Source organism: Urocampus carinirostris, chromosome 5 (assembly GCF_059441175.1).
Source record: "Urocampus carinirostris isolate Australia breed hairy pipefish chromosome 5, RoL_Ucar_1.0, whole genome shotgun sequence".
NCBI lineage: Eukaryota > Metazoa > Chordata > Actinopteri > Syngnathiformes > Syngnathidae > Urocampus > Urocampus carinirostris.
This window is the reverse complement of record NC_142353.1, coordinates 39,766,762-39,792,130: the sequence shown is the minus strand read 5'-3', so window position 1 is coordinate 39,792,130 and position 25,369 is coordinate 39,766,762. Positions and strand designations below refer to the sequence as shown.

Here is a 25,369-nt window from a genome sequence, read left to right as displayed (position 1 = left end):
AATAGCAACTGAATTACTCCATAGTAGAGGTAACTGGTTACCAGGGAAAGTTCTCCTGTCCCATAACCTGCCTGATTCCGTCCCCTGTTACCTGTTTTAATCCCCGACCACGCTTCGTTCTCCCGTCTCGGCTACCCGACTTGTCCTGATCCACAATCGGCTTTGTTCTCCTGTCTTGGCCACCTGACTTGTCCAGTCCACAATCACGCTCTGCCCTTCGGCCCTGTCTGTCTGCCTCACCACCTGTCACCAGCCACGGGGGCTTCCTGTTCCACTTGTCCAGCGAGCACCAGATCGCTGCTTTTTCCTCTCGCCCTGACTTTCCCGATCCCTTCATAAAGCATTGTGTGAAACGTTACGCATTTGGGTCCACTGCTTGTCCCGGTCGTGACAGGTGGAGAGTGTTAAGATTTTTGATGGACCCATCCGCAGGAAGCAGGAAACTCACAGTACTTGAAAAAATGATCATATTTAATCACAAAAATGCTCAAAAAAAGCAACAATAAAACTGTCTGAATCATAAAACGATAAAACAAACCTCAGAAAGCAGGACACACTGGAAAAATCCCCCGACACTGAATGCTGTCCCTTCTGAAGGGTGATGCTATTTAGGGACAGACCTATCCCAGTTACAGTCTAATTAGGCGCCCTCTAGTGGACAGAAGCGAGCCAGACTCTCACAGAGAGCGTAAAACCGCTGAAAACAGTGTCAGGTGTGCGTGGGACACACTAACGTTGGCGTTTTGCAGCCAAAGTCACGCAATGATTTGATGGTCGGTAACGGTAACTGCGTGTAATGGCAGAAAAAATAATAAGTGCGATTTGTCCGATTTGCACCCCCGTAATATTGCAACGATTTGCCCGATGCTGTCTCAATCAGATGCTGAGATTATAATTCTTGCGATTATTACTTCTCGGCTTGGTTGCTGCTTTCTGGTCTCCCAAAGTCCAGCATCAAGAGCCTGCAGCTGGAACAAAATGCTGCAACCAGGCTTTTAACTAAGACAAGAAAGTTTGATCACTTTACCCCGATTTTAGCTAACCTGCATTGGCTCCCAGTCCACTTAAGATGTGACTTTAAGGTCCTCTTACTAACACACAAAGGTTTGCATGGACTTGAGCTCTCTTACCTCTCAGATTTGGTTTCGCCCTGTGTTCCTGCATGGAGCCTCCGTTCAGTAAATGCAGGTCTACTAGTGACTCCAAGAGCCAAGAAGAAGTCTGCAGGCTCGAGAGCTTTCTACATCTAGGCCCTGATGCTCTTTAAATCCTCTGCCCTCCGAGATAAGATCTGCAGCCTCGGTGACGGTGCTTAAATCTAGACTTAAGACACACTTCTATTCTATCGCTTATGATTGATGCCAACCTCATAATTTTCTTTTCCTTTGCGGCTACCAGGTTGGTGGCGAAATGAGGGAGAAGGACGAACCGGGAGGTGTCAGCAGACAAGCACCTGGACCTGAAGCATGTCAACTTCTTCATTTACCAGCCGGCAGAAATGGGAAAGTGTGTTGTTGCTGTCATAGACTTTTTGGACTATTTTACAGGCTTGAGGCGTTGTAGCTGTCAAGCACTTTTTAGTCAAATTTCAACATATAACCTATGTTTTATGCACTGTTACCCAATGCTAAATCTATTGCACCCTGGTCCTCCTGGAAGGGGGATTACCACTTGTGAGGCCCCCTTTTCAAGGTTTCTCCTTGTGCTGAGGTTTTGAGTTTTACCTTGCCCGCATGTTGGTTTAAGATCAGGGGATGGTGTCATTGTAACCTGGGCAGTCCTTTGAGACATTTTGTGATTAAGGGTGTCACAAATAAATATGACTTGACTTGACTTAATAACCCATTACAGAAAAGTATAACGCTGTTTTTTATTACATCGTTATTCCCAACACCGGCGTCATGGAACCATTGTCCTCATCATTGTGTTTGATATCATTTTATTGGAACTCAAAGACATCGATTCCTCTTGTTTATCAACTCTGAGGTGAAAAATCATGAGAAAAAAACTTGTATCTCATTGGCGACTGTTACAGTTGTCCATGACTTACTTATAACTGTCCTTTCTTACTCATTTTACTAAGACTAAAGAAATATTCAGTTCTTTCCAAAATCATGACTTTTCAGGCGACCCCACAAACGATTATTCGACCAATAACATTGACTCCATATGTCGCCATTTTCAAAATGTCTCTTAGTGGAAAAAAAACCACTGTTAAAGTTTAAGAAAGATTTAAGAAAGATTGCTAGCACTAGAAAAAATACAACTTTTACAAAATTGTGCGATTGGCTATACTGAAAATCAAAAACAAAGCACATTGTAGTCAATTTTAACACAAGAGAACACATAATTTTACACCCCGAAAAATGAGGTCATCTCAAATATATCACTCCACACATTCAGCTTGAGTGAAGTCTACAAGAAGAAGTACATTCTTAAACCATCGGGATAAAATTTCACTCTTTTCAAGAATATGTTTTTATTATGTTTCTTGTAGGGGGTGGAGGTCCTTTTTATCAGGCAAAAACAAAACATTTCAGTCGTACTTCCCCGCAACCTGTGAAACTACCGTCTTTATTCGTGAACAACGTGCGCGCTCAATTTTTGGTGATGTAACGGGTTAGAAAATTCTGTTTCTCTTTCTTAGCTCCCGGTTAGATGCAATGGGGATCAAACCCGGGACACGGAGAAGAGAGCAAAGAATTTCAACCACTGGAACACCAAGGGAATAGATGACATGAGAAAAGGCAGTCGATTTGATGGCATATCACACCGTTTTTAGTCTCGGTACCAGAGACAATGTTATTTTGCTTTTCATTTCGTTAAACTCAAAATAAATGATATTCCGTTCTTCTATTCCGGTGGTCAGTAGCTAAGGCTTAGGTAGTAGATTGTTGATAATAATTCTCATTTGCAGAAATATTGTCTGCTGCATACTTTTTTTGCTTATTTGTATTTCCTATTTGTTGAAAATCTGTCAAATTATCGCAATTCGATTAAAAAATAGTCTTAAAATATGCAAAAAATATGCAGTCGACTCTCTACACTAAAAATATAAAGAATACGTTCTTACCCTCTGGAAAAACAAAGGTGTTTTTGAAGTATACTATTCGTCGCTGGTTCGCGCCTCGGCCGAGTCATACCTAAGACTTATAACATTGGTAAAATGGCGGCGCCCTCTGTTGGCTGCGGCTGCATCGGCTCGCTACAACGGGTCAGGTGTATCGACATTTCGTTCTAACAAAGAATGACAATACAAAGGAAATTATTATTATTATTATTATTATGTGAAGATACAATATTTGGTTTGTCAAATAAGATGGATTTTAAAGGGACATTGTGTATTATTTAGCGCCTCCTAGTGGTAATAAAAACATTCATTAAAAAACATATCAAACCTCATAATCTTCCATGTGGTTTTCGCTTGCAGTTCACAATACAGGGACATCTAGTGGTCCAATATTACACCATGTCCCTTTAAGAAATATTTTATTCTCTGATTCTGGAATATAGCATGATAATTTTGCCTTTAAGTGTTTCTATTCTTATTTTACTCCCAAAAACAGTACATTTTAATATAAACATGGCTTTAAATGAGCTAAATTTGCTGCTAGTGGTGTAAGAATGTTCCTCTGTTACTAAGAGACAAACGGTTACTGAACAAAAACTGCATAAATAATTTAAAAATAACATTCAGTATAAGCTTTCTGCCAAATTGAGCCGCACGGACTTTTGTTATTGTGAGCTGCTCTTGCGGGAGAGAGCTTAGCTTTGTAACACAGGCAGCAGGATGTCGTTGCGGCAGGAAACTTAAAGTGCAAGCGAGTGTGATGCCAAGGTATAAAAGGACCCATCCTGCTTCATGTAGGAACACATGTAGAAAACAATAAATACCTGCAAATGTATGCCATATACATAAATTATCATGTATATACATGGCATAACAGCTCGATATATGAGATACATTCAATTTATTCATATATTTATTCATTTTGTCATTTATTTTGTCTTTTATTTGTGTTGTCACGTGTTTTGTTGTGTATTTTTTTGTGTAATTTGTTGTGGTGGCCTGGAGAGGAATGGGGGCCACCAGGCTGTACTTGCCCAGGTCACACCACAGGAAATGGTGCCCCTACAGCTCTAGTGGTTGAGGGATCCAACCAACCAACTTTCTTGTGCATTTTGTTGTGTCATTTGTCGTAGTGGCTTGGAGCGGAAGGGGCGCCACCAGGCTGTACTTTCCCAGGACACACCACAGGAAATGGTCCCCCTACAGCTCTAGTGGTTGAGGGATCCAACCAACCAACTTTGTAGTGTATTTTGTTGTGTATTTTGTTGTGTCATTTGTTGTGGTGGCCTGGAGAGGAATGGGCACCACCAGGCTGTATTTGTCCAGGACACACCACAGGAAATGGTGCCCCCCCCAGGTCTAGTGGTTGAACGATCCAACCAACTAACCAACCATCTTTATAGTGTATTTTGTCGTGTATTTTGTTGTGTATTTTGTTGTGTCATTTGTCGTAGAGGCTTGGAGTGGAAGGGGCGCCACCAGGCTGTACTTGCCCAGGACACACCACAGGAAATGGTGCCCCTACAGCTCTAGTGGTTGAGGGATCCAACCAACCAACTTTGTAGTCTATTTTGTTGTGTATTTTGTTGTGTAATTTTTCATGGTGGCCTGGAGAAGAATGGGCACCACCAGGCAGTAGTTGCCCAGGATCCACCACAGGAAACGGTGCCCCTATGACTCTAGTGGTCAAGGGATCCCACCAACCAACCAATCAAATGTGTAGTGTATTTTGCTGTGTATTTTCTTCTGTATTTTGTTGTGTATTTCATCGTGTTAGCCTGGAGAAGGATGGGCGCCACCAGGCTGTAATTGCCCTGTCCACACCCCAGGAAATGGTGCCCCTATGACTCTAGTGGTTAAGGGATCCCACCAACCAACCAATCAAATTTGTAGTGTATTTTGCTGTGTATTTTGTTGTGTAATTTATTGTGGTGGCCTGGAGAGGAATGGGCGCCACTTGGCTGTACTTGCCCGGGACACACCACAGGAAATGCTGCCCCTACGACTCAAATGGTTAAGGGATCCCACAAACCAATTAACCAACCAACTTTGTAGTTTATTTTGTAGTGAATTTTGTAGTGTATTTGCTCTGTATTTTCTTTTGTCGTGTTTTTTTTTATTTTTGCTGTTATATATTTTCTTATGTGAATTGTCATTTATCTTTTTAGGTTGTTTGTCATGTACTTTGTTCTGTTTTTTTTTGTCCTTTATTGTTATGTATTTTTAATGTATTTTGTCTTGTATTTTGTTGAGTATTTTGTCATTAATTTTGTTGTGTGTTTTGTCATTTTATCTTCTATTTTTTTGGAGTATTTTTTCATACAGTTTATATTGTCATCTATTTGGTTGTATTTTTCATGTTTTTTGTATGTATTTTGTTGTGTATTTTATCATGTGTTTGGTAGTGTATATTGTTCTTTATTCTGTCGTATATTTTGTTGTGTACTTTGTCGTGTATTTTCTCATGTGTTTTATCCTGTCGTGTCAATTCTTTTGTCGTGTCAATTGTCATTTATTCTGTCATGTAGTTTGTCGTATATTTTTTCCCGTATTTTGTCATTTATTTGGTCATGGATATTGTCATGTATTATGGCGAGTATTTCGTTCTTTATTCTGTCATATATTTTGTCATGTATTTTGTCATGTAAGTTGTCGTGTATTTCATCTCGTATTTGATCATGTATTTTGTCTAATATTTGTCATGTATAATATTTTGTCGAGTATTTTTTTCCTGTATTTTCTTGTTAAATTTCTTGTCTATTTGTGATTTGTTGTTTCCTTTGTCATATATTTTGTCATGTATTTTGTTGTGTATTTTGTCTTTCATTCTGTCGTATATTTTGTCATTTCATTTGTTATGTATTTTGTCTTGTATTTTGGCATTAATTTTGTTGTATATTTTGTCATGTACAGTATTTTGTTGTGTATTTTGTAATTTATTTTGTCATTTATTTTGTCGTATATTCTGTTATGTATAGTATTTTGTCATGTATTTTGTCGTATATTCTTTCATCAGTTGTTTTTCTGCACTTTCTTGTGAATTTTATCATTTTTTTGGTAATTTATTTTGTTATGCATTTTGTCACTACCAAATGTTATTGTAACGCTATTGGTTGATCAGCGACCAATGATCAGTGTAGGCACCAAATCAACCAATAGGTGAAAAGCTCAGCCAGTTTGCCCCGCCCCCTCGTTTCAATAACATTTTGTTGTGACAAAATTTCTCCATAAAATACATGACAACATAAATAAAGACATAAATAAATGATAAAATAAATATAAAAAGGCATAAATGCATGAAAAATTGCATCCTTGTTCCAGAATTAGTTACTACATTTATCTATGTGGTTATTTATTTATAGAGCATGTATTTGTGGGTACTTACAAGATTTATTTACACATGTATCTCTACATATAGCAGGGTTGGTCCACCAAACCAAGGGAGGGGGACAGTAGGGTTGAAGTAGTTAAAGGGGAAGGGGCAAAGTCCTTCTGCTAAGTATGCCTCAGCGCCTGAAGGTGTGAATGTCATTGTGGAGGCTGAGCGAAGGGCCGGACGTCCTCCCGTGAGTGGGACAGCTTCTGCTGCAGCTGCAGCGTTGGATCCACATCAAGTTCCTGAAGAAAATGTCTCCGTCCAAGCACTGAAAACGCAGCCGGACGGTGCGAGTGGCCGAGGGAAGACAGCAGCGGCCGTCCAGGCAGGACCCGCAGCTGCGAGGGCGGTAGCGCTGCACCGTGGTGCAACCGGCGAAGGTGATGGCGAGTGGCTCCTGCGGCCGAACCGTTCTCTGGCACTTCTTACCCTGCGCGGAAAAACATCAACGGTTTTCAATCATTTTGATCGTAAACTGTGTGTGGAGCCCATCCCAGCTGTCTCCGAGCAGTGGGCAGGGGACACCCTGAACTGGTTGGCAGCCGGTCACAGGGGACAGAGACTCACTCGCTCATTCACACCTAAGGACCATCTAACCCACAGGTGTCAAACAGGCGGCCCGCGGGCCAAATCAGGCCCGCTAAGGGATTGAATCTGGCCCGCGAGACAACACTCAGAGAAGCGCAAGAGAAAAACGGGCTGCAGGTTGAAATATGTCCACTTGATGTTGCCAAAGCCAGGTGCCTCAAACAAAGACTCTGTACTTGTATTTATCTCTCTCTCTCTGTCTCTCTCTTTCTCTCTCTCTCTCTTTCTGCATCTCTAACTGTGTCTCTCTTTTTCTCTTCCTTTGTTGCTCTTTGTCTCCTTCTCTCTTTGTGTCTTTTTAACTTCTTTTGCTCTAACTTCCTCTTTTCCTTTTCTCTTTTCTCTTTCTTTCTTCCTACCCTTCGCCCTTTCTTTTCTCTTTTCTCTCCTTCTGTCTTTCTATTTCTCTTTCGATTTCTTTCTTCATCTCCCTTTCTTTCTCCCTCTCTCACGACTTCTCTTTTTATCTCTTTTGTTTCTCACGCTCTCTCTCTTCTTTTCCCCCTCCCTCTTTCTCTTATTTCTTTATCTCTCTTTTTCTTTCTCTTTAATCTACTAGTCGGCCCCCGACAGAATGTTTGTTTTATCGTGTGGCCCCCGAGTTCAAATGAGTTTGACACCCCTGATCTAACCTGACATGCGTCTGTTTTTTGGGAATGTGGGACTACTTTTTCATTTGGGTATTTTTTTCTTTTTTGTTCTATTTCCCTCCCTTCCTTTAAGTCATTCTTTGCACAATTTTACATAATATTTGGTCGTGTTGGGATTAAAGAAGCAAAAACAACCTAAAGAGTCGTTTGGGACCCGAAAGAGCCGGTTCTCTTTAGTGAGCCGAGCCGAAGAAGCCGGTTCACAAAAAAATCTACCGACTTTACTCAACTTCGTTCGACTTCGAGATTGACTTCAAAATACCGCATTTAGAAAACAGAGTCAGGGGAACCCGTGTATTTTCACCTTCATGCACGGTAACTTTGACTTAATTCGCTTTTTAATTAGCAATTTCGAGCCCTGATTTTTGTGCACTGGCTAGATTTTCTTGTGCGCTAAGAATGTGCGGGCAGTGCGCACGCGCGCAGCTTAGAGGGAACATTGCTTGCAGTGTGCATATAATAAGTGGCATTGCTTTCTTTTGTGGATGTCATAAACCGTGGTATATTTGCACGTTTTAGTGTTACTCATCGTTGCAGTGTGCATATGTCAAGATGTATAGATGTTAATTTCCGTTGTATATCCGTCACAAAACATCTGCTCGAAAACAACGTGGAAAACGAAGAGGTGCCCCATGATATCGTCAAACTACGCACTGGCAGAATTTTCACACTTATTGAATGTCACTTTATACATGGACTGAATTTTGACACGGATGGAACACCGCCATTTTTGTTTGTGCGGTTCTACGCGTACCTTGGTAGGCAAGGGAAGCTCGAGTTGACATTGTCGGATCTGGCAAAGCCTGGTTTCCATCGTCAAACGACAGTCCGGGTTGTTATTGGTGACTCGGCTCGATATCCCCATCCCGCATGAGGTGGAACATTCGGTCCAGGACGTGGTTTGTGGAAAGCATCCGGATTCCAGCAACAAATCAGACAAGGTAAATGCTGTATTCTCTGTTGAGAGGATAACGATGAAAACATCAATTCCAGATTGTCTACAGCTGTAGCTGTGAAAAAAAAAATTGGCTCAATATTAAACTAGATTTGTGCACAAGCTCTCGTTTTAAGACATTTTATCATGATTATTGTGCCTTTTACCAAAAATAAAAATAAAAATTTAAATGTGTCATGTCGTGCACGGTTGTCATGGCGGCCAGCTGGCCCCGCCCCATTGGACTGATTGCTCTTGAAGTACTTAAGCGCTCTTTTTGGAACTGCCCGCTGCCAGATCATTGCTTAACCTTGTTGAAACCCTGTTCATGCCCGTTTGATCTAATGCCTAGTTTGTAATTTTGCCTGCCTATGAGCCTGCTTTGTTTTGTTTTTGGTCCGTTTGTGTGTTGGACAACTTTTCTTTCTCTATTAAAGTGACAGTACGCGCAAATGAGTTCCGACTTTCTGCTTCCCGGCCCGTTTCGTGACAAAATGGGCAATTTTGGTTATTTCTAGAAAACATTTTCTTATGATCTTATTTTACCAATTTCTATGATTTGTGTTTTTTTGAAGCATACATTTTCTCATTTTAGTATAAAACAAAATTATTTTTGTAGTGTTTTACCAATTCAAAAAAACAAGTGAAATTGCTTGAGACTTTAAAAAAGCAACAATTTCTACGAATGTGTCAAGGATATTTCGGGGGGCCTTTGTTTTTCTAGGTGTCAGAACCCGAACAGACGGAGGACCCAGACGCGTAACGTTTTCATACACGCTTTATTTTAGGGGAATGACGCAGCCATGCGCAAGAACACAGTGATGCGGCGATCGCTGGGGAAAAGAAGTGAGACAGAGAAGTCAGGGGCAGACGAGATCGAAACCAGATAGGACAGATGGGATCGATACAGGACACATAAGTAGATACCAAACAGGACGGAAGAGACGGGACCAATACCGCATACTGGAGCAAGATACCATACGGGACGGACAGAATCGATACCGGATACTGGAGCAAGATACCGGACAGGACGAGACCAACGGGATCGATACCTGATACTGAAGACTGGGGCAAGATACCGGACAGGACGAGACCTACAGGATCGATACCGGATTTTGGAGCAAAATACCGCACAGGACGAGACAGGCGGGATCGATACCGGATACTGGAGCAAGATACCCGACTGGATGAAGGAGGCGGGATCGATACCGGATACTGGAGACTTGGGCACGATACCGGACCGGATGAGACAGGCGGAATCGATACTGGAGACTGGAGCACGATACCGGACAGGACGAGACAGGCAGGATCGATACCGGATACTGGAGACTGGTGCACGATACATGACAACACGAGACAGGCGGGATTGATTTCGGATACTGGAGACTGGAGCAAGATACCGGACAGGACGAGACAGGCGGGTTCGATACGGGATACTGGATACACGAGCAGGATACCGGACAGGGTATAAAATACACGCCTTGCAAAAGCAGAGATTCGTTGACGGACTGACAAGGAGTGAATGAGAGCACTGAGTTTAAATGGGAGGGGAGCCAATCAGGCAACAAGCCGGAGCTGGCGTCAAACAGGGGGGCCCAAGTGACACTAGGTTGGTTTACACACTAGAAAAAAAACTTTCTTACCCCAAAATATTGCACCTTTTGAGTATGTTTTTTTTATTGTACGATTTTTTTGTACAATTTTTCAAATAAAACGAGAAAAAAACGTCCCTATAATTACCCAGACTGTATTCCATTCATTTGTCCTATTTCAATTAGATTGTTTTCTAACGTCAAGACATTTTAAATTGTTTTTTCTAAAAAAAATAGTAACATCTATACTATAAGCAAAAATACCTTTTGCATTAATAAGTAGCAAAAATTAGCTCTCAGCGTGAAGGTTGGAGACCCCTGCTGTAGATGGTATTTACCACCGAGCAAGACATTAAGCAATATACCTATATTATCTTTAGATTTTTGTTTTTTAGGTGGCACTATCTTGACTTTTGTTCTGAAACAGTTGTAAATAGAAATATTTATCTATTTTTTTTATACTGTGAACATTCTTCAGTTTGATTTTTGTAGTAATTCCATAATAATATTTTTGTAGTATTTCCATTATATATTGTCTAAGTTTTTTCCCAGTATTTCTGCAGTATTTTGTAGGATTTACATAGTAGAATTGTTGCAGTATATTTCTAGTATTTGTGTCGTTGGATTTTTGTAGTATTTCTGTCATAATATTTCTGCAGTAGTATTTTGTATAATAGTATTACTGTTGTGGTAAATCGGTACTATTTCTTTAGAACCATTTTTTATGTGTTTCCATAGTTGTATTTTTGTAGCATTTTTGTAATATTTTGTAGTATTTTCATTACATATTGTTCAAGTTTTTTCCTAGTATTTTTATAGTATTTTGTAGTATCTACATAGTGGAATTGTTGCAGTTTATCTCTGGTATTTTTGTCGTTGAATTTTTGTAGTATTTCTGTCATAATATTTCTGCAGTAGTATTTTGTATGATAGTATTACTGTTGTGGTAAATCGGTAGTATTTCTTTAGAACCATTTTTATGAATTTCCATAGTAGTATTTCTGTAACTTGTAGTATTTTCATAAAAGTATTTTTGTTGAGTTTCTTTAGTATTTTTTAATATTGCTGTAGTTGTGTTTATGTAGTATTTCTCTTGTAATGTTACTGTGGTAGTGTTTTTGTTGTATTTCTAAAGTATTTTTTTCTTTTCAGGAAAAAAAGCAAAGAATATACAGCATGAGGTTCCTTTTTTAAAACTCTTAATTTAATCATCTGTTTTGTAATATTTTTGTAGTATTTCCATTATATATTGTTTAAGTTTTTTTCCCAGTATTTCTGTAGTATTTTGTAGGATTTACATAGTAGAATTGTTGCAGTATATTTCTAGTATTTTTGTCGTTGAATTTTTGTAGTATTTCTGTCATAATATTTCTGCAGTAGTATTTTGTATGATAGTATTACTGTTGTGGTAAATCGGTAGTATTTCTTTAGAACCATTTTTTATGAATTTCCATTGTAGTATTTCTGTAATTTGTTGTAGTATTTCCATAAAAGTTTTTTTGTTGAGTTTCTTTAGTATTTTTATAATATTGCTGTAGTTGTGTTTATGTAGTATTTCTCTTGTAATATTACTGTGGTAGTGTTTTTGTTGTATTTCTAAAGTATTTTTTTCTTTTCAGGAAAAAAACCCCAAAGAATATACAGCATGAGGTTCCTTTTTTAAAACTCTTAATTTAATCATCTGTGTTGTAATATTTTTGTAGTATTTCCATTATGTATTGTTTAAGTTTTTTTCTCAGTATTTCTGTAGTATTTTGTAGGATTTACATAGTAGAATTGTTGCAGTATATCTCTAGTATATTTGTCGTTTAATTTTTGTAGTATTTCTGTCATAATATTTCTGCAGCAGTATTTTGTATGATAGTATTACTGTTGTGGTAAATCGGTACTATTTCTTTAGAACCATTTTTTTATGAATTTCCATAGTTGTATTTCTGTAATTTGCTGTAGTATTTCCATAAAAGTTTTTTTGTTGAGTTTCTTTAGTATTTTTGTAATATTGCTATAGTTGTGTTTATGTAGTATTTCTCTTGTAATGTTACTGTGGTAGTATTTTTTTCTTTTCAGGAAAAAAAAAACAAAAGAATATACAGCATGAGGTTCCTTTTTTAAAACTCTTAATTTAATCATCTGTTTTGTAGTAATTTTGTAGTATTTCTGTAGTAGTATTTTATATAAAGGGTCAACGGGGACAAAATTTGCACCCAAAAACTTGTTTTTGTTAGTAGTTATTTATTTTAGTTACTGTTGTTGCCCCTGATAAGCAGGTAGGAGCCTTGCATGGCCGACGCCGCTATCGGTGTATGAGTGTGTGTGTGAATGGGTAAGTGTAAAGCACATTGTAAAGCGCTTTGGGAGGTCTTCAGTGACTTAAAAAGCGCTATACAAATACAGACCATTTGCCATTTACCTCTGAACATAGTCCCACCAGTGGCAGCTGGTTGGCGGGCTTGAAAGTAGGGTTGCAGCAACGCATCGATGTGGTTTGGAAGAGGCTGACTTGGCGGCGCTCTTCCCTCTGGCTCGGTTCTGATGTGGTTGTCGTCGTCGCAAAGCCATTCCTCGCAGCAGCCGTTTTCCTCTCGTGCCAATCGGGGCCGCGAGCAGCGCGAGTCGGGCAAGGCCACTTGGTGGGGACAGAGGGGCATGCACCCCACCACTCCGTTCATGCAAGTGCACTGGTGATGGCAGCTGGGTTGGAAGTTTTCACCGTGTTGGTATAATTTGCCGTCAAATTCGCAGGGTAGGCCGTGAGCCTCGGCTAATGACATGCACACACACAGAAAAAAACACTTAAGTATGAAAAAGTTCATTTTGATGTGCGTGCAAGGACGTGCATTTCTTAGACGCGCTTGAATAAGCTCTCCTTTTTTCATTTTTTGGGGGGTTCGGGTTGGAGTTTGGACTCTACTTGAAGTAGGCTAGGTCTAACTTACAGTATTTTCAGGGTTGGGTAGGGTTACTTTAACTTGATTACTTTCAATTACTTTTGGATTACTCCAATACCAAATATGCTAATAAAAGACAAAAGAAACTAAATAAGAATACAATTACCAAATTTTGTGCAGGCTAGGATTACATGGAAAGGCAAAAATGATGTTGGCAAGCTGTTTGGATTTATTTTTATTTTGTTTCTGTCGCATTTTATGTTAGTTTTGCCGGAGATCAAAGAGATCAAAGCCAGGAGAGAAAGCTTACCACGTGTTGCGAGTCATCATTTTATTCATATTTAGTTTATTTTGTCTTTTATTAGCATATTTGGTATTGGAGTAATCCAAAAGTAATTGAAAGTAATCCAGTTAAAGTAACCCTACCCAACCCTGATCTATATTAATGCTACACTTTGCGGGAATGAGCATGATGTCATTCTCCAGCACTCCAACCACTCCCCATTCCTCCTCCCTAACATGTCCTGCCCCAAAGAGCTTTACTAAAAGTAAGATAAAAACCGATAGGGTCTTCGAACTCAGTTTGGCATTATCAACACATACTTAATATAGTAAATAAAATAAATAATAACTTTCTACTATTTCTAATAGGACACATAAAATAACACACCCCTCCTTTGAAGACCCAACAATTAGCAAAAAAAAAAAAAAATTTTAAGAAATAATTTTGGTTAAAACAACCGAGAAAGCTTAACATATTGGCTTCTGGCTTTTGGGCTATTCTTTACCAATTTTTTTTGTTTGTTTGTTTGTTTTGTTAGATGGTTGGTCGGGTTTGTTGTTTGTTTGTAAAGATTAGTTACTTCTTTATTTTTCCTACCAAAATCTTTGTTAGAACCACCATTCGTATATATATATATGTATATATATATATATATATATATATATATATATATAGGGCATCTGACATATAGTATATTTGTGTGGTATGCTGAGAGCACAGCAGCAGATGGGATAAAAATTACAGAGAGTCATCAACAGAGCCCAAAAAATCATTGGCTGCTCTTTGCCCAGTTTGGAGGCTCATGATAATAACATAAAAGAACAGACAACATTATGAAAAACTCATATCACCCCGGCATACCCATTTTGACCTTCCGATTTTTGGAAGATGCTACAAATTCCTTAAAGCAAGGACAAACAGGCTCAGAGGGCCAACACCACCCTAAACAAGTGCATAGGACTGTGGAAAATTGCTTGCCCATGTTTCTGTACTCTTTCATTTAGCAAAATGTCGCTGCTAATGTCATTCATTTGACTTTTATTCTGCATATTTTACAGATCCCTTAAAACTAGGACTAACGGGCTCAGTGTCAGTTTCTTCCCCGGGGCCAACACCATGCTAAACAAGCACATATGATGGTGAAAATATGGATCTTGCCTAAGTTTCTTTGATTTTAATTTTTACAAAATGTTGCTGCTAAGGTTATTGCAATATTTTCATTTGACTTTTATTCTGCAGATGTTACAGATCCTTTAAACAAGGTCCAACAGGCTCAGAGTCAGTTTCTTCCCTAGAGCCAACACCACCCTAAACAAGTGCATGAGACTGTGGAAAATATATCTTGCATATGTTTCTTTACTCTTACATTTTGCAGAATGTTGCTACTTATGGCATCACGATATTTTCTTTGCACTTGTATTTTGCAGATGTTACGGATCTCTTAAAACAAGGTCTAAAAGACTTCGGGAAAAAGAAAACACCACCCTAAACAAGCAAATAAGACATTGAAAACATGTATCTTGCCCAAGTTTCTTAACTCTTAATTTTTGCAAAATGTTGCTGCTAAGGTTATTGCAATATATTCATTTGACTTTTATTCTGCAGATGTTATAAATCCTTTAAAACAAGGTCCAACAGGCTCAGAGTCAGTTTCTTCCCTAGAGCCAACACCACCCTAAACAAGTGCTTAGGACTGTGGAAAATATATCTTGCCTATGTTTCTTTACTCTTACATTTTGTCGAGTGTTGCTGCTAGTTTCTTGACAAAATTTTCTCTTATTTTGCAGATGTTACAGATCTCTTAAAACAAGGTCTAACAGAATTAGGGACAGAGCCAACACCACCCTAAACAAGCACATAGGATGGTGAAAATATGGATCTTGCCTAAGGTTCTTTGATCTAAATTTTTGAAAATGTTGCTGCTAAGTTATTGAAATATTTTCATTTGACTTTTATTCTGCGGGTGTTGGATTCCTTAAAACAAGTACTAACAGGCTAGAAGACACTGTCTTCCCCAGGGCCATCACCACCCTGAACAAATCCACAAAATTCTAAAAAAAACTTGCCTATGTCCTTCTCAAAGACAATAGAGATAATGCTAATTTTGATGTCCATTTAACATAATCATATGTCCCCACACTACTGTACTAGCGACCGGACAATGTGTAAAAAGCTGGGTCTCAAACTCGATTGATTTAGGGGCCGCCGGAGCTAGGGTCCGGGTAAGGTGGGGCCGACTTGGGTTTTGCTCAAGAAAACTTCTGATTTAAAAAAAATCCACTGTTCCCAAATATATATTTTTTAAAGGTACCCAAAATAAATTACATCAAAAATTAATGAGAAAACAAATCAATCATTAATCCTTAATTTGCATGGGCTGTACTTACATTAAAGGGACAGTGTGTATTGTTTCACCACTAGATGTTGCTTTATTAAAAACGAGTGCTAAAAAGAAAGAAGACAAACTACAAAGATTTTAAGTGACCAAACCCTAACATTTTTTTTTACCCATCCTTTTGCACAGAAAGGAGAAAAAATGAAAAAGAAAAGGGACAAAAGTAAGTAAAAGGACAATAAGGGGAAAAGAAAAAAGAAAAGAAGAAATATGGGGGGAAAAGGAGCAAAAAAAGACAAGGAAAGAAGAAAAAAGAAAAGAAAGATGAAAAAGGGAGGGCAAAAACCTGTAGTAGCAAGATGGCCGACAATTATGTCAGCTCTATCTAAGTGAGGCTAATGTTATGTCAAATAAATGTCCCTACCTATGAGTATTTCAAAATGTGGGTTTATTTCATAGTTCATGCATTTTAGTTTATTATTTAAAGTGTTTTTTTTTTAAATTAATTATACTTTTCCCACCAGGAGGCACTAAATAATACACACTGTCCCTTTAAACCAGGGGTCTCATGCTCAATTGAGTTTGGGGGCCGCTGAAGCCAGGGTCCGGGTGAAGTTGGGCCGAATGTGGTTTTCTGCAGTTAACTGCAGCGATTAAAAAAAAATCCTGCTGTTCTTAAAGGGACAGTGTTTTATGTTTTTCCACTAGAGGTCACTGTGATGTGTCGTGTAACCAAAAATGAGTCCAAAGAAGAGTACAAACTATGGAGTCTGAAAGTGAGCAAAAAGCATTCTTTTTCCTCTTATTTTTACCCAACCTGTCACGAGGTGGACAGGACCAGAACGGAGGCGGGAAGGGAGAACTCAATTGCGTTGTTGACGATCAAAACTTTTATTTACCAAAATAAAAGTCGTCCAAAACTCAGGGACAAGACAGAACAAACAGGCTTTAACTAAAAACGTGCAAACACTGGTTTCTTCCGACTCAAACAAAACAGGACAGGGCAAAACAGAACGGGAGATGCAGACAGAAAATGCAAACAGAAATGCAATGACCTAGCACCCGCAAAACCCACAACCCACCCTTAAGTAGCACACACGCAATTAGCTGATCTGCTTCAGCTGGTGCCCAGGGGGCGGGGCGACCATGCTGGCCATGACACAACCTTCTACCCAACTATCTTTTATTTAAAAAAAAAAAGAATATGAAAAAGGAAGAATAAAAAAGGAAAACTAGAATAAAAAGGAAAGTAGAGGAAAAGAAGGCAAAAAAGGGAAAATGGAGAAAAAGAAAGGAAAAGGAAGAAAAGAAATGAACTAAAGAGAAAAAAGACAAAAAGGAAAATAATTACAATTTTTCTGTGTTCTTTCTTTTGATTTCTATATTTCTCTCTTTTATTCATTTCATTTCTTTTTTCCTTTTTCTCTCTAGATTTACTTTTTGTTGTATTTGCTTTTTTTTTAAAAAAAATCTATTTTCTTTTCAGTCGTTTTTCTCGTTTATTTTTATTACTTCAGTCTTTCTTTCCTTTTTGATTTTCTTATTTCTCTTCTTTTCAAAAGTAATAAGGTGCGTTTTGGTCACTTTGAGTCTCCGTATTTTGTCTTCTTCTGTTGTTCTTTTAAAAGTCGTTTACGGAGAGACGAGAGAATACAGCGCCATCTAGTGTGCAGATGATACACAATATCCCTTTAACGTTCTTATAAAGTCAGGGGCCTCAAACTATCACCCCGCTGACTGCAGACCGAGTTAGAGACCCTCTCCCCTAGACCACATCATCTCAACTGCACTCTCACCTCGGCACAATCCTCTGCCAGGGTCTCCTCCGACCCCTAGATGGCAACGAAGCCCCCTTATGTGATCGCAGGGTTGAGAAGCGCTGCAGTCCTCGTTGAACTGCCTGGCACAGATTTTGCAGCAGCCGCAATGGTCGCTCACCCAGCTGACACCAGCCGGACAAATCGGGGACGAGGCATCGCACGAACACACTGCCGGGCATTCTTCATCTGCCTGGGGAGAAGAATCAGAAGTTAAGGTCCCAAACAATCTCAAGCACATTAATTGAAACCCACACAAGATCCCCTACAAAAAGAACTACAGTGGTGCCTCTTCTTACTTCATTCGTTCCAGGATCTAGCTCATAGCTCGAATCGCTCGCGTAACGAGCGAATTTTCCTGATCTGAAGTCATTGAAAACGAATTACAGTGGTACCTCGCTAGTTCGCGGTTCCACTTTCGCGGGTTCAGAGCTTCGCGGGTCTAAAAAATATACCTTACCTTCTCAATAAAAGCATTTACTGTATTGACTTGACGCCATTGAGCGCGAGCTTATGTCAACTGAGGACACGATGTGGACACTCTTATTGTGATGGGGAGGGGGAGGCCCTGACACAATGCTTAGTCATGGTGAGTTACCGCTTCGCTCACCCCCCTCCTTCAACTCCTCCCACCTCACCCCTTTCTTCTGTTGCGCTGTTTATCATGGAGGAACTCGGCGACGCGACGTAAGTATATTCTCTTCTGTCACATTTCATCTCAAGTTTGACTTTATTATACCAAAAGCGAGCGGTTGTTTGTACTACCTAAACACGGCTAATTGTGTGTGGTTTCGTGTATTTGTTGTAAAAAACGTTCAATGCTGCTAGCTAAAGTATGTTGTTATTGTCAGAAGGTAGCTCTTTCACTTTCATTAAAATGAACACAGACCATTTTTTTAACTGTTGTTTCCCAAAACGCTTCACAAACACTCATCAAATATCACATTTTCACAGTTTTTATTTTCAATATGTAACTGGTAGTGTTAACAAGCGAAAAAAACTGCGATGGCTGCATGTGGTTGAGAGCGGTTAATACAATCTTACTGAATGGTTCGTAGTGGTTTCGCCGCAGTCCTATTCCGTGTAAATTGATTATGTAAGACATGGCTACACTTGTGGGTCATGTTTTGGTACATTCAGCTCCAGTGTGAAGAGTTCTGGATGAGTCACCCAATAATTCCTTGCCATCATGTCAGCGATCACTTCGGTTTAATGGCGGGGGGAGTATACTGTATGCCTGTATACGTTTTTTAAGCATTTTTGAAGGGGCGCCGCTACTTCGCGGATTTTCAGTTTTTGCGGGTGGTCTCGGTCCCCATTAACCGCGATAACCGAGGGATTACTGTAATCCGTTCCTACCTCCACAGAATCATCCATGTTAACCGTGAATAGGTATAAAACACGTCTTCCTGATCACGGAAAACCCATTTAAATAGTAATAAAACAAAAGAAATGTAGTAATGAGATAAATAAGGAAATGAAATGTGAGAGTGTTATGAGCATTAGCAAGAATGTGTGTCCGTGGTGCGGAGGCAGGGTTGGGTAGGGTTACTTTAACTTGATTACTTTCAATTACTTTTGGATTACTCCAATACCAAATATGCTAATAAAAGACAAAAGAAACTAAATACGAATAAAATGATGACTCACAACACGTGGTAAGCTTTCTCTCCTGGCTTTGATCTCTTTGATCTCCGGCAAAACTAACATAAAATGCGACCGAAAAAAAATTAAAATAAATCCAAACAGCTTGCCAACATCATTTTTGCCGTTCCGTGTGTTCCGTTACTCCCCAAGCCTGCACAAAATTTAGTCATTTTATTCGTATTTAGTTTATTTTGTCTTTTATTAGCATATTTGGTATTGGAGTAATCCAAAAGTAATTGAAAGTAATCAAGTTAAAGTAACCCTACCCAACCCTGCCTGTCAATGTATGAGTTTTCCCTGTATTTTACAATTTTCTTGCTCATTTAATGTCGTCTTGCAATTTTTTTGTTTTTAAAAGACCGATCTTGTCTTCTCTGTCGTCTCTGTCACAGGTAGCAGACGACAACGTCATCGTAAATTTGTCACGGTGACCATGGCGCCCAATTGGCCCTGCCCGTGTGGCGCTAGCTGCGGCTCGTTGACGGATTGGCTTTCCGTCTATTTAAGCTCAGTGCTCTCACTCTTCCTTTGTCAGTCCGTCAATGAACCTATGCCCCGCAAGACGTGGGTTTTGACTCGGTCCTGTTTCCTGTTGGTATTTCCTGTCCAGTATTGTTCCTGTTTATTTTCTCATCTCATCTCATTAGCTACACCGCGTATCCTCAGTAGGGTCGTGGGGGTGGTGGAGCCCATCCCAGCAATCATCGGGCAGTGGGCAGGGGACACCCTGAACTGGTTGCCAGCCAATCGCAGGGCACACGGGGACAGACAACTCACTCGCTCATTCACACCTAGGGACAATTTGGACCGGCCAATTCACCTGAAATGCATGTTTTTGGAATGTGGGAGGAAACCGGAGTGCCCGGAGGAAACTCACGCAAGCACGGGGAGAACATACAAACTCCGCACAGGTAGTCTGGAGCTGGATTTGAACCCACGCAGAAGGTTCCCAAGACATGAACTGTGCCGCACATGCGCTAACCACTGCGCCGCCGTGCTGCCCGCCCTGTTTATTTTGTCTTGTTTAATATTGGTTTCCAGTTTCATTCCCGTCTAGTTTGTCCTGTTTAATTTCGATATCCGGTTTTGATATCAATCCCGTCCGTCCCGTCCTGTCCGGTATCGACCCCCTCTGTCCGATATCTGCTCGTGTAACTGGTATCTATCTCGTCGGCCTCTGGCTTCCTATTATCCCACAGACTGCTGCCTAAAGTGCATGACTCCCCATTTCCCGTAAAATAAAAGGCTTTTGTGTGAAACGTCACGCATTTGGGTCCTGATGCTGTTTCGGTTCATGAAGAATTGCTAATATTGTCTCGGTATTCTACTGTCTTGCTGTGAGTAAGTAGGTACCGCTTTGTGTTTGTAAGGTTTATTATCGCTTAAAAAAGAGGATTTGCCATCATCATAAGGGCTGAAGTTAATAGGTGTGAGAAGAAGGGATTGTTAACTCAAATTGGTAGATTTTTGCTTTTTTGACATTTTGAGTCAAGACACAGAAAATGCAGTTCTGTAGCTATATAAGTCATATGAAAAAAGTTTAAAACCTAGTCTTTCATTAGGAAAAAAGTATGTTTCTAGCTCTTATCGTTGTTCAGTAAACAACAGTTGTCTCAAGATGTCAGCGGTGGACCCAAATGCAGGGTAGCAGGAGACAGGTGCACTCAACAAAGGATGGTATTTATTAACAAAAAAAACAGTTATTAAAAACAACTTACAAAATGTCCAAACCAAAAACAAACTTGACATGGAAACAGCAGATAGGACAAATTTGGTAAGGAATAGCAACGACCCGACAAAGTATGGTGTCCGAACAGTCATATATAAAGCGACAGGAAGATTTGGAGATTTGAGACACCTATGCCCAGTTCCAAACCTAATTGCGGCTCCCTGGTGGAAGGCAAGCCCCCAGATCGTGACAAGTTAAAGCTTGCCAAGTCTCTTGAAAATACTAATTTCCTAGAAAACGACTTTTTGTGAAAGGATGCATTTCAAGCACAAGTCTGGTGCTTTGCTTGCGAAATACCATTTCATTGCAATAACACTGAACATATGCATGAGCAATGCATGAACTTTGCAAGAATCCTTCAGCGCACGATTTTGGTCACTCGGGAGCTATGCACACACTCTCAAACGCTGGATAGAGGAAGCAAATAAACACAAGGAAGTGTGGGCTCCTTGATGTGTGGACAAAGATCTGATTAAAGCCATTCCTGCTATCTAGTGGTGAATTAGCATACTGAAATCATTCCCAGAGGTGTGATACGTACTGACCAGTCATACCAAAGCCTTTAGAATTGTGTATTAAAAATAAATTTAAAAATAGATATATTTTTAGGTTTTGGCACTCAGGCACAATGCTTCTGTAAACATATTCATTTGTTCTTGGATTGAATATGTTAAATGAATAATAAGATAAATTATATTGACTGATTTACAAAATGAACACTCTGATAAGACATTGAGGTTTCATTAAAATGAAGGTTTTTTTACATGACAGTAACAATATGCACCTTATTGATTTAATTTAACTTATGACAGTCTCAATTGCTATAAATTTAACACATGTTTTGAATTAACCATCCTGGGATTGAACCCATCACTTTCAAATGGGACAGTGGATAATCCAACAAAAATCCTCTGAGGAAATCTGATAGATAGATAGATAGATAGATAGATAGATAGATAGATAGATAGATAGATAGATAGATAGATAGATAGATAGATAGATAGATAGATAGATAGATAGATAGATAGATAGATAGATAGATAGATAGATAGATAGATAGATAGATAGATAGATAGATAGATAGATAGATAGATAGATAGATAGATAGATACTTTATTCATCCCAGTAGGGAAATTCTCACTTCCAGCAGTATCCTTGTATTGAAAAATAAAATAATGATAAAATTTGGGCGGCATTAGCTCAGGAGGTAGAGCGCTCGTCTTGGGATCAAGAGATAGCAGGTTCGATTCCCGGCTCCTCCATGTTATGTGTCAAAGTGTCCTCGGGCAAGACACTGAATCCCTTATGCCCCCAATAAGCAGGTAGGCGCCTTGCATGGCTGCATGGCCGTTATTGGTGTGTGAGTGTGTGTGTGAGTGGGTAAGTGTGAAGCACATTGTAAAGCGCTTCAGGAAGTCTTCATTGATTTGAAAAGCGCTGTATAAATGCAGACCATTTACCATTTAAAATAAAAGGAATAGAATACCCAATATAACATGTTGATATCGAGTATTTAAATAGTGCTACATAAAATACACACTGTAATAAAAATAGGGTAACATGCAAATGTGGGGATGGGGTTTAATGTGGGCTTTAACTGCCCCGGGTGGAGTTAAAGAGCCTCACGGCATGAGGAAGAAATGATCTCCTCAGTCTGTCCGTGGAACAAGACTGTGACAGCAGTTGTCTTTGGTTTTCGTAAAAAAAAATCGAATAAAAAGCCCTGGGTACTGTTGAAAAAGTATACTTCCTAAATGACTTTATTTTAAAAAGGTATAACAAAGAATAATTACTATTTGCTAACGGAATACAGTGCACGACTACTCACCATCATCACAGTGCTGCAGACCACAACCAAGGTGGAAAAGATCCGGCGCAAACCGATGCTAACGTGAAGCATCCTCGGTGCTCAAAGAGTTAGAAAATGTTTTTTCTTAGACGGGAACCTGAAATTCTGTTTTGTTATTCAGCTCTGGAGTGAGACATCCTTGCAGTCTAGTGCAGATTTGGAAAACAACTACCCATGAGGAGGTTTACCCCGACAGAGACTTTATAGCCCCATGTGGCCCTGCCCCCTCTGTAATATCATCAGCGCAACCAAGCAGGGACGGGCAAAAAACATGTGCTCAAAGCAACCGCGGTGTAAGTTTAGCTTCAGAAGAAGTTGCGGACCCTCGTTTCTACTGTCAAAATGCCACACCTTGTCACATCTCATTTGGGTGACTCGTCTCGTTCTAGTCGAGTGAAGTCATAAAATTCGGAAAGAAAACAGGTGTCATGGAAGCGGAGGAAATGAAAACATGCAGTTCTTCACGTGGGTTGTGCTGAATTAAGGAAAGCGAACAACACCACACTGTGCTCAGGACATCCTGTGTTTCCCCCGTCGTCTTCCCGAGTGGGCAGCATTCCAGGAAGTAGAGGACTAATCTCAGGTTCTCATGAGTGGCGGGAAAATGTCAGCCTTCACTTTGTTGTTGGAGGGCAGGAATCCATCTTCTCAATTGTTGGACGATCTAAGCTTCTTCTGTGGTCCAGACGCGGCTGATGTGAAGTCTCTTTTGACTGCAACCAGTTCTTTGACGGTGTTTTTTTGCAACTCAAGATAACTTTTGAACTCTGTTGACATAAACTGTTTGCTAAGGAACTTTGAAGCTGTATTTGACAAAACACTTCAAGGTTTCTAGCCATCAAGGACTCTACGCTAAATATACATTGGGACATCAAAAGAAACTGACCAGTTAAAACTTGGAGTGTGCTGGTGTTACCAAAAATGTAGGAGTCTAAACTCGACTTACTCCTCGCCTCCCGAGAGCAGGTGCTGCCACTCATGCCACATGTGGACATGTCGAGGAACCACACCACAGTGCACACACTCTAACATCCAGGCAACTGTTTTGAGGAACCACTAGGGTGTCTGGAAGTGGGCTTTGGGGGAGGCGGCAAACACCTTGATGGGCAACAGCAGGGAGAAGGGCAACAGTCTACATTCCTGACATTTTTGGATCACAAAGGCAGGATGTGTGCACTGGCCACGCTGCGTCATGTGGGAACGGAGGAGGGGTTGAAAAGTGTCGGCTGATTTCAGAGGGGTGCCATGGTACAATTTGGCCAAGCGCCGGCCATTGTTTCTAAGGTAGACACCACTTTCAAAACACACGGAGTGCAGAGGTTGGTTGCTTTTCACGAGACTGAACTTTGCATAGGGTCAATGTAGGGCACTACCATAGAAAAATGTGGGGAGGACTTTAAGGAACCACATTAGCCTGACAGTTTATTCTAAACAGACCAACCTAACAAAGTAACGCTCCAAACAGCCAACTAACCCAATAGCCAGTTAACAAACCAACTAACCAGATAATGAACCAACTGACCAACCAGCCTACTAATTAAACCACGCAACATGCCCTCAAACAAACCCATCCAGACAAACCAAAACCAGTCCATCAAGCAAACTGCTGGACACACCGACTAAGAATTCTAACAACCAATCGACTAATAGACCAACATCCAATGTAGCGAACCAACGAAGGGACCAAATATACAACTGAGTGACAAACCAACCAACCGAGACACCAATCAACCAAACCAATAACCTGCAGACCGCACAATCAGCAAACCAAAATCCATCCAACCAACAGACTGAGCAAACAACCAAGCAATATCCTAATCACCAAACCTACAGAGGGACCCTTTAACTGACCGCCTGAAAAACCAACCAACATGCCTACTAAAAAAGCGGCGGACCGGGCAACCAACCAATCAACCCACCAACCAATCCATCCACCAAATTAAACCAAAAACCACCTTATTAATCTAACAACTAAACACAACCAAGAACAACACCAACAAACCAACAGAGGGACCAATTCACCCATTTTCCGACAAATCCCAAACTTACCAACCAATTGACTTGAATTAACCACCCACCAACCAACCTGCAAACTGAAGAACCAACCAACCAAACAAGCAGGCATGCAAGTAACCAACCAACCAAACACAGAAACAAACAAACAAACAAATCCAGCCACAAAACCAAGCTAACAGAAACAGTCTCAATATAAGGACTAAACAAACAAACCCAAGAAGCACGGCGGCGCAGTGGTTTGTGCATGTGTGGCACAGTTCTGAGGTCATGAGATCGAACCTCCTGTGTGGAGTTTGCATGTTCTCCCCGTGCTTGCATGAGTTTCCTCCGGGCACTCCGGTTTCCTCCCACATTCCAAAAACATGCATGTTCGGTTGATTGGCCGGTCCAAATTGTCCCTAGGTGTGAATGAGCGAGTGAATTGTCTGTCCCTATGTGCCCTGCGATTGGCTGGCAACCAGTTCAGGGTGTCCTCTGCCCATTGCCCGATGATAGCTGGGATGGGCTCCAGCACCCCCTGCGACCCTACTGAGGTAGGTAGGGGTTGGATGGATGAATGGAAACAAACCCAAAACCATACCATCAAACCAACAGA

General features: G+C 40.2%; 1 protein-coding gene across 1 annotated transcript; it reads right to left on the bottom strand.

Annotated features, from left to right (window-relative positions):
* Positions 1 to 1,934: 1,934 nt before the first annotated feature.
* On the bottom strand, positions 1,935 to 22,907 carry ccn1l2 (cellular communication network factor 1, like 2). Its single transcript, XM_088336814.1, has 5 exons — positions 22,738 to 22,907; positions 17,513 to 17,726; positions 12,621 to 12,971; positions 8,439 to 8,641; positions 1,935 to 6,876 (listed from the first exon to the last, which is right to left on the bottom strand). Exons 1-5 carry the CDS (start codon positions 22,807 to 22,809, stop codon positions 6,577 to 6,579), a joined length of 1,140 nt encoding a protein of 379 aa, XP_088192940.1. The 5' UTR covers positions 22,810 to 22,907; the 3' UTR covers positions 1,935 to 6,576.
* Between the last annotated feature and the right edge of the window lie 2,462 nt (positions 22,908 to 25,369).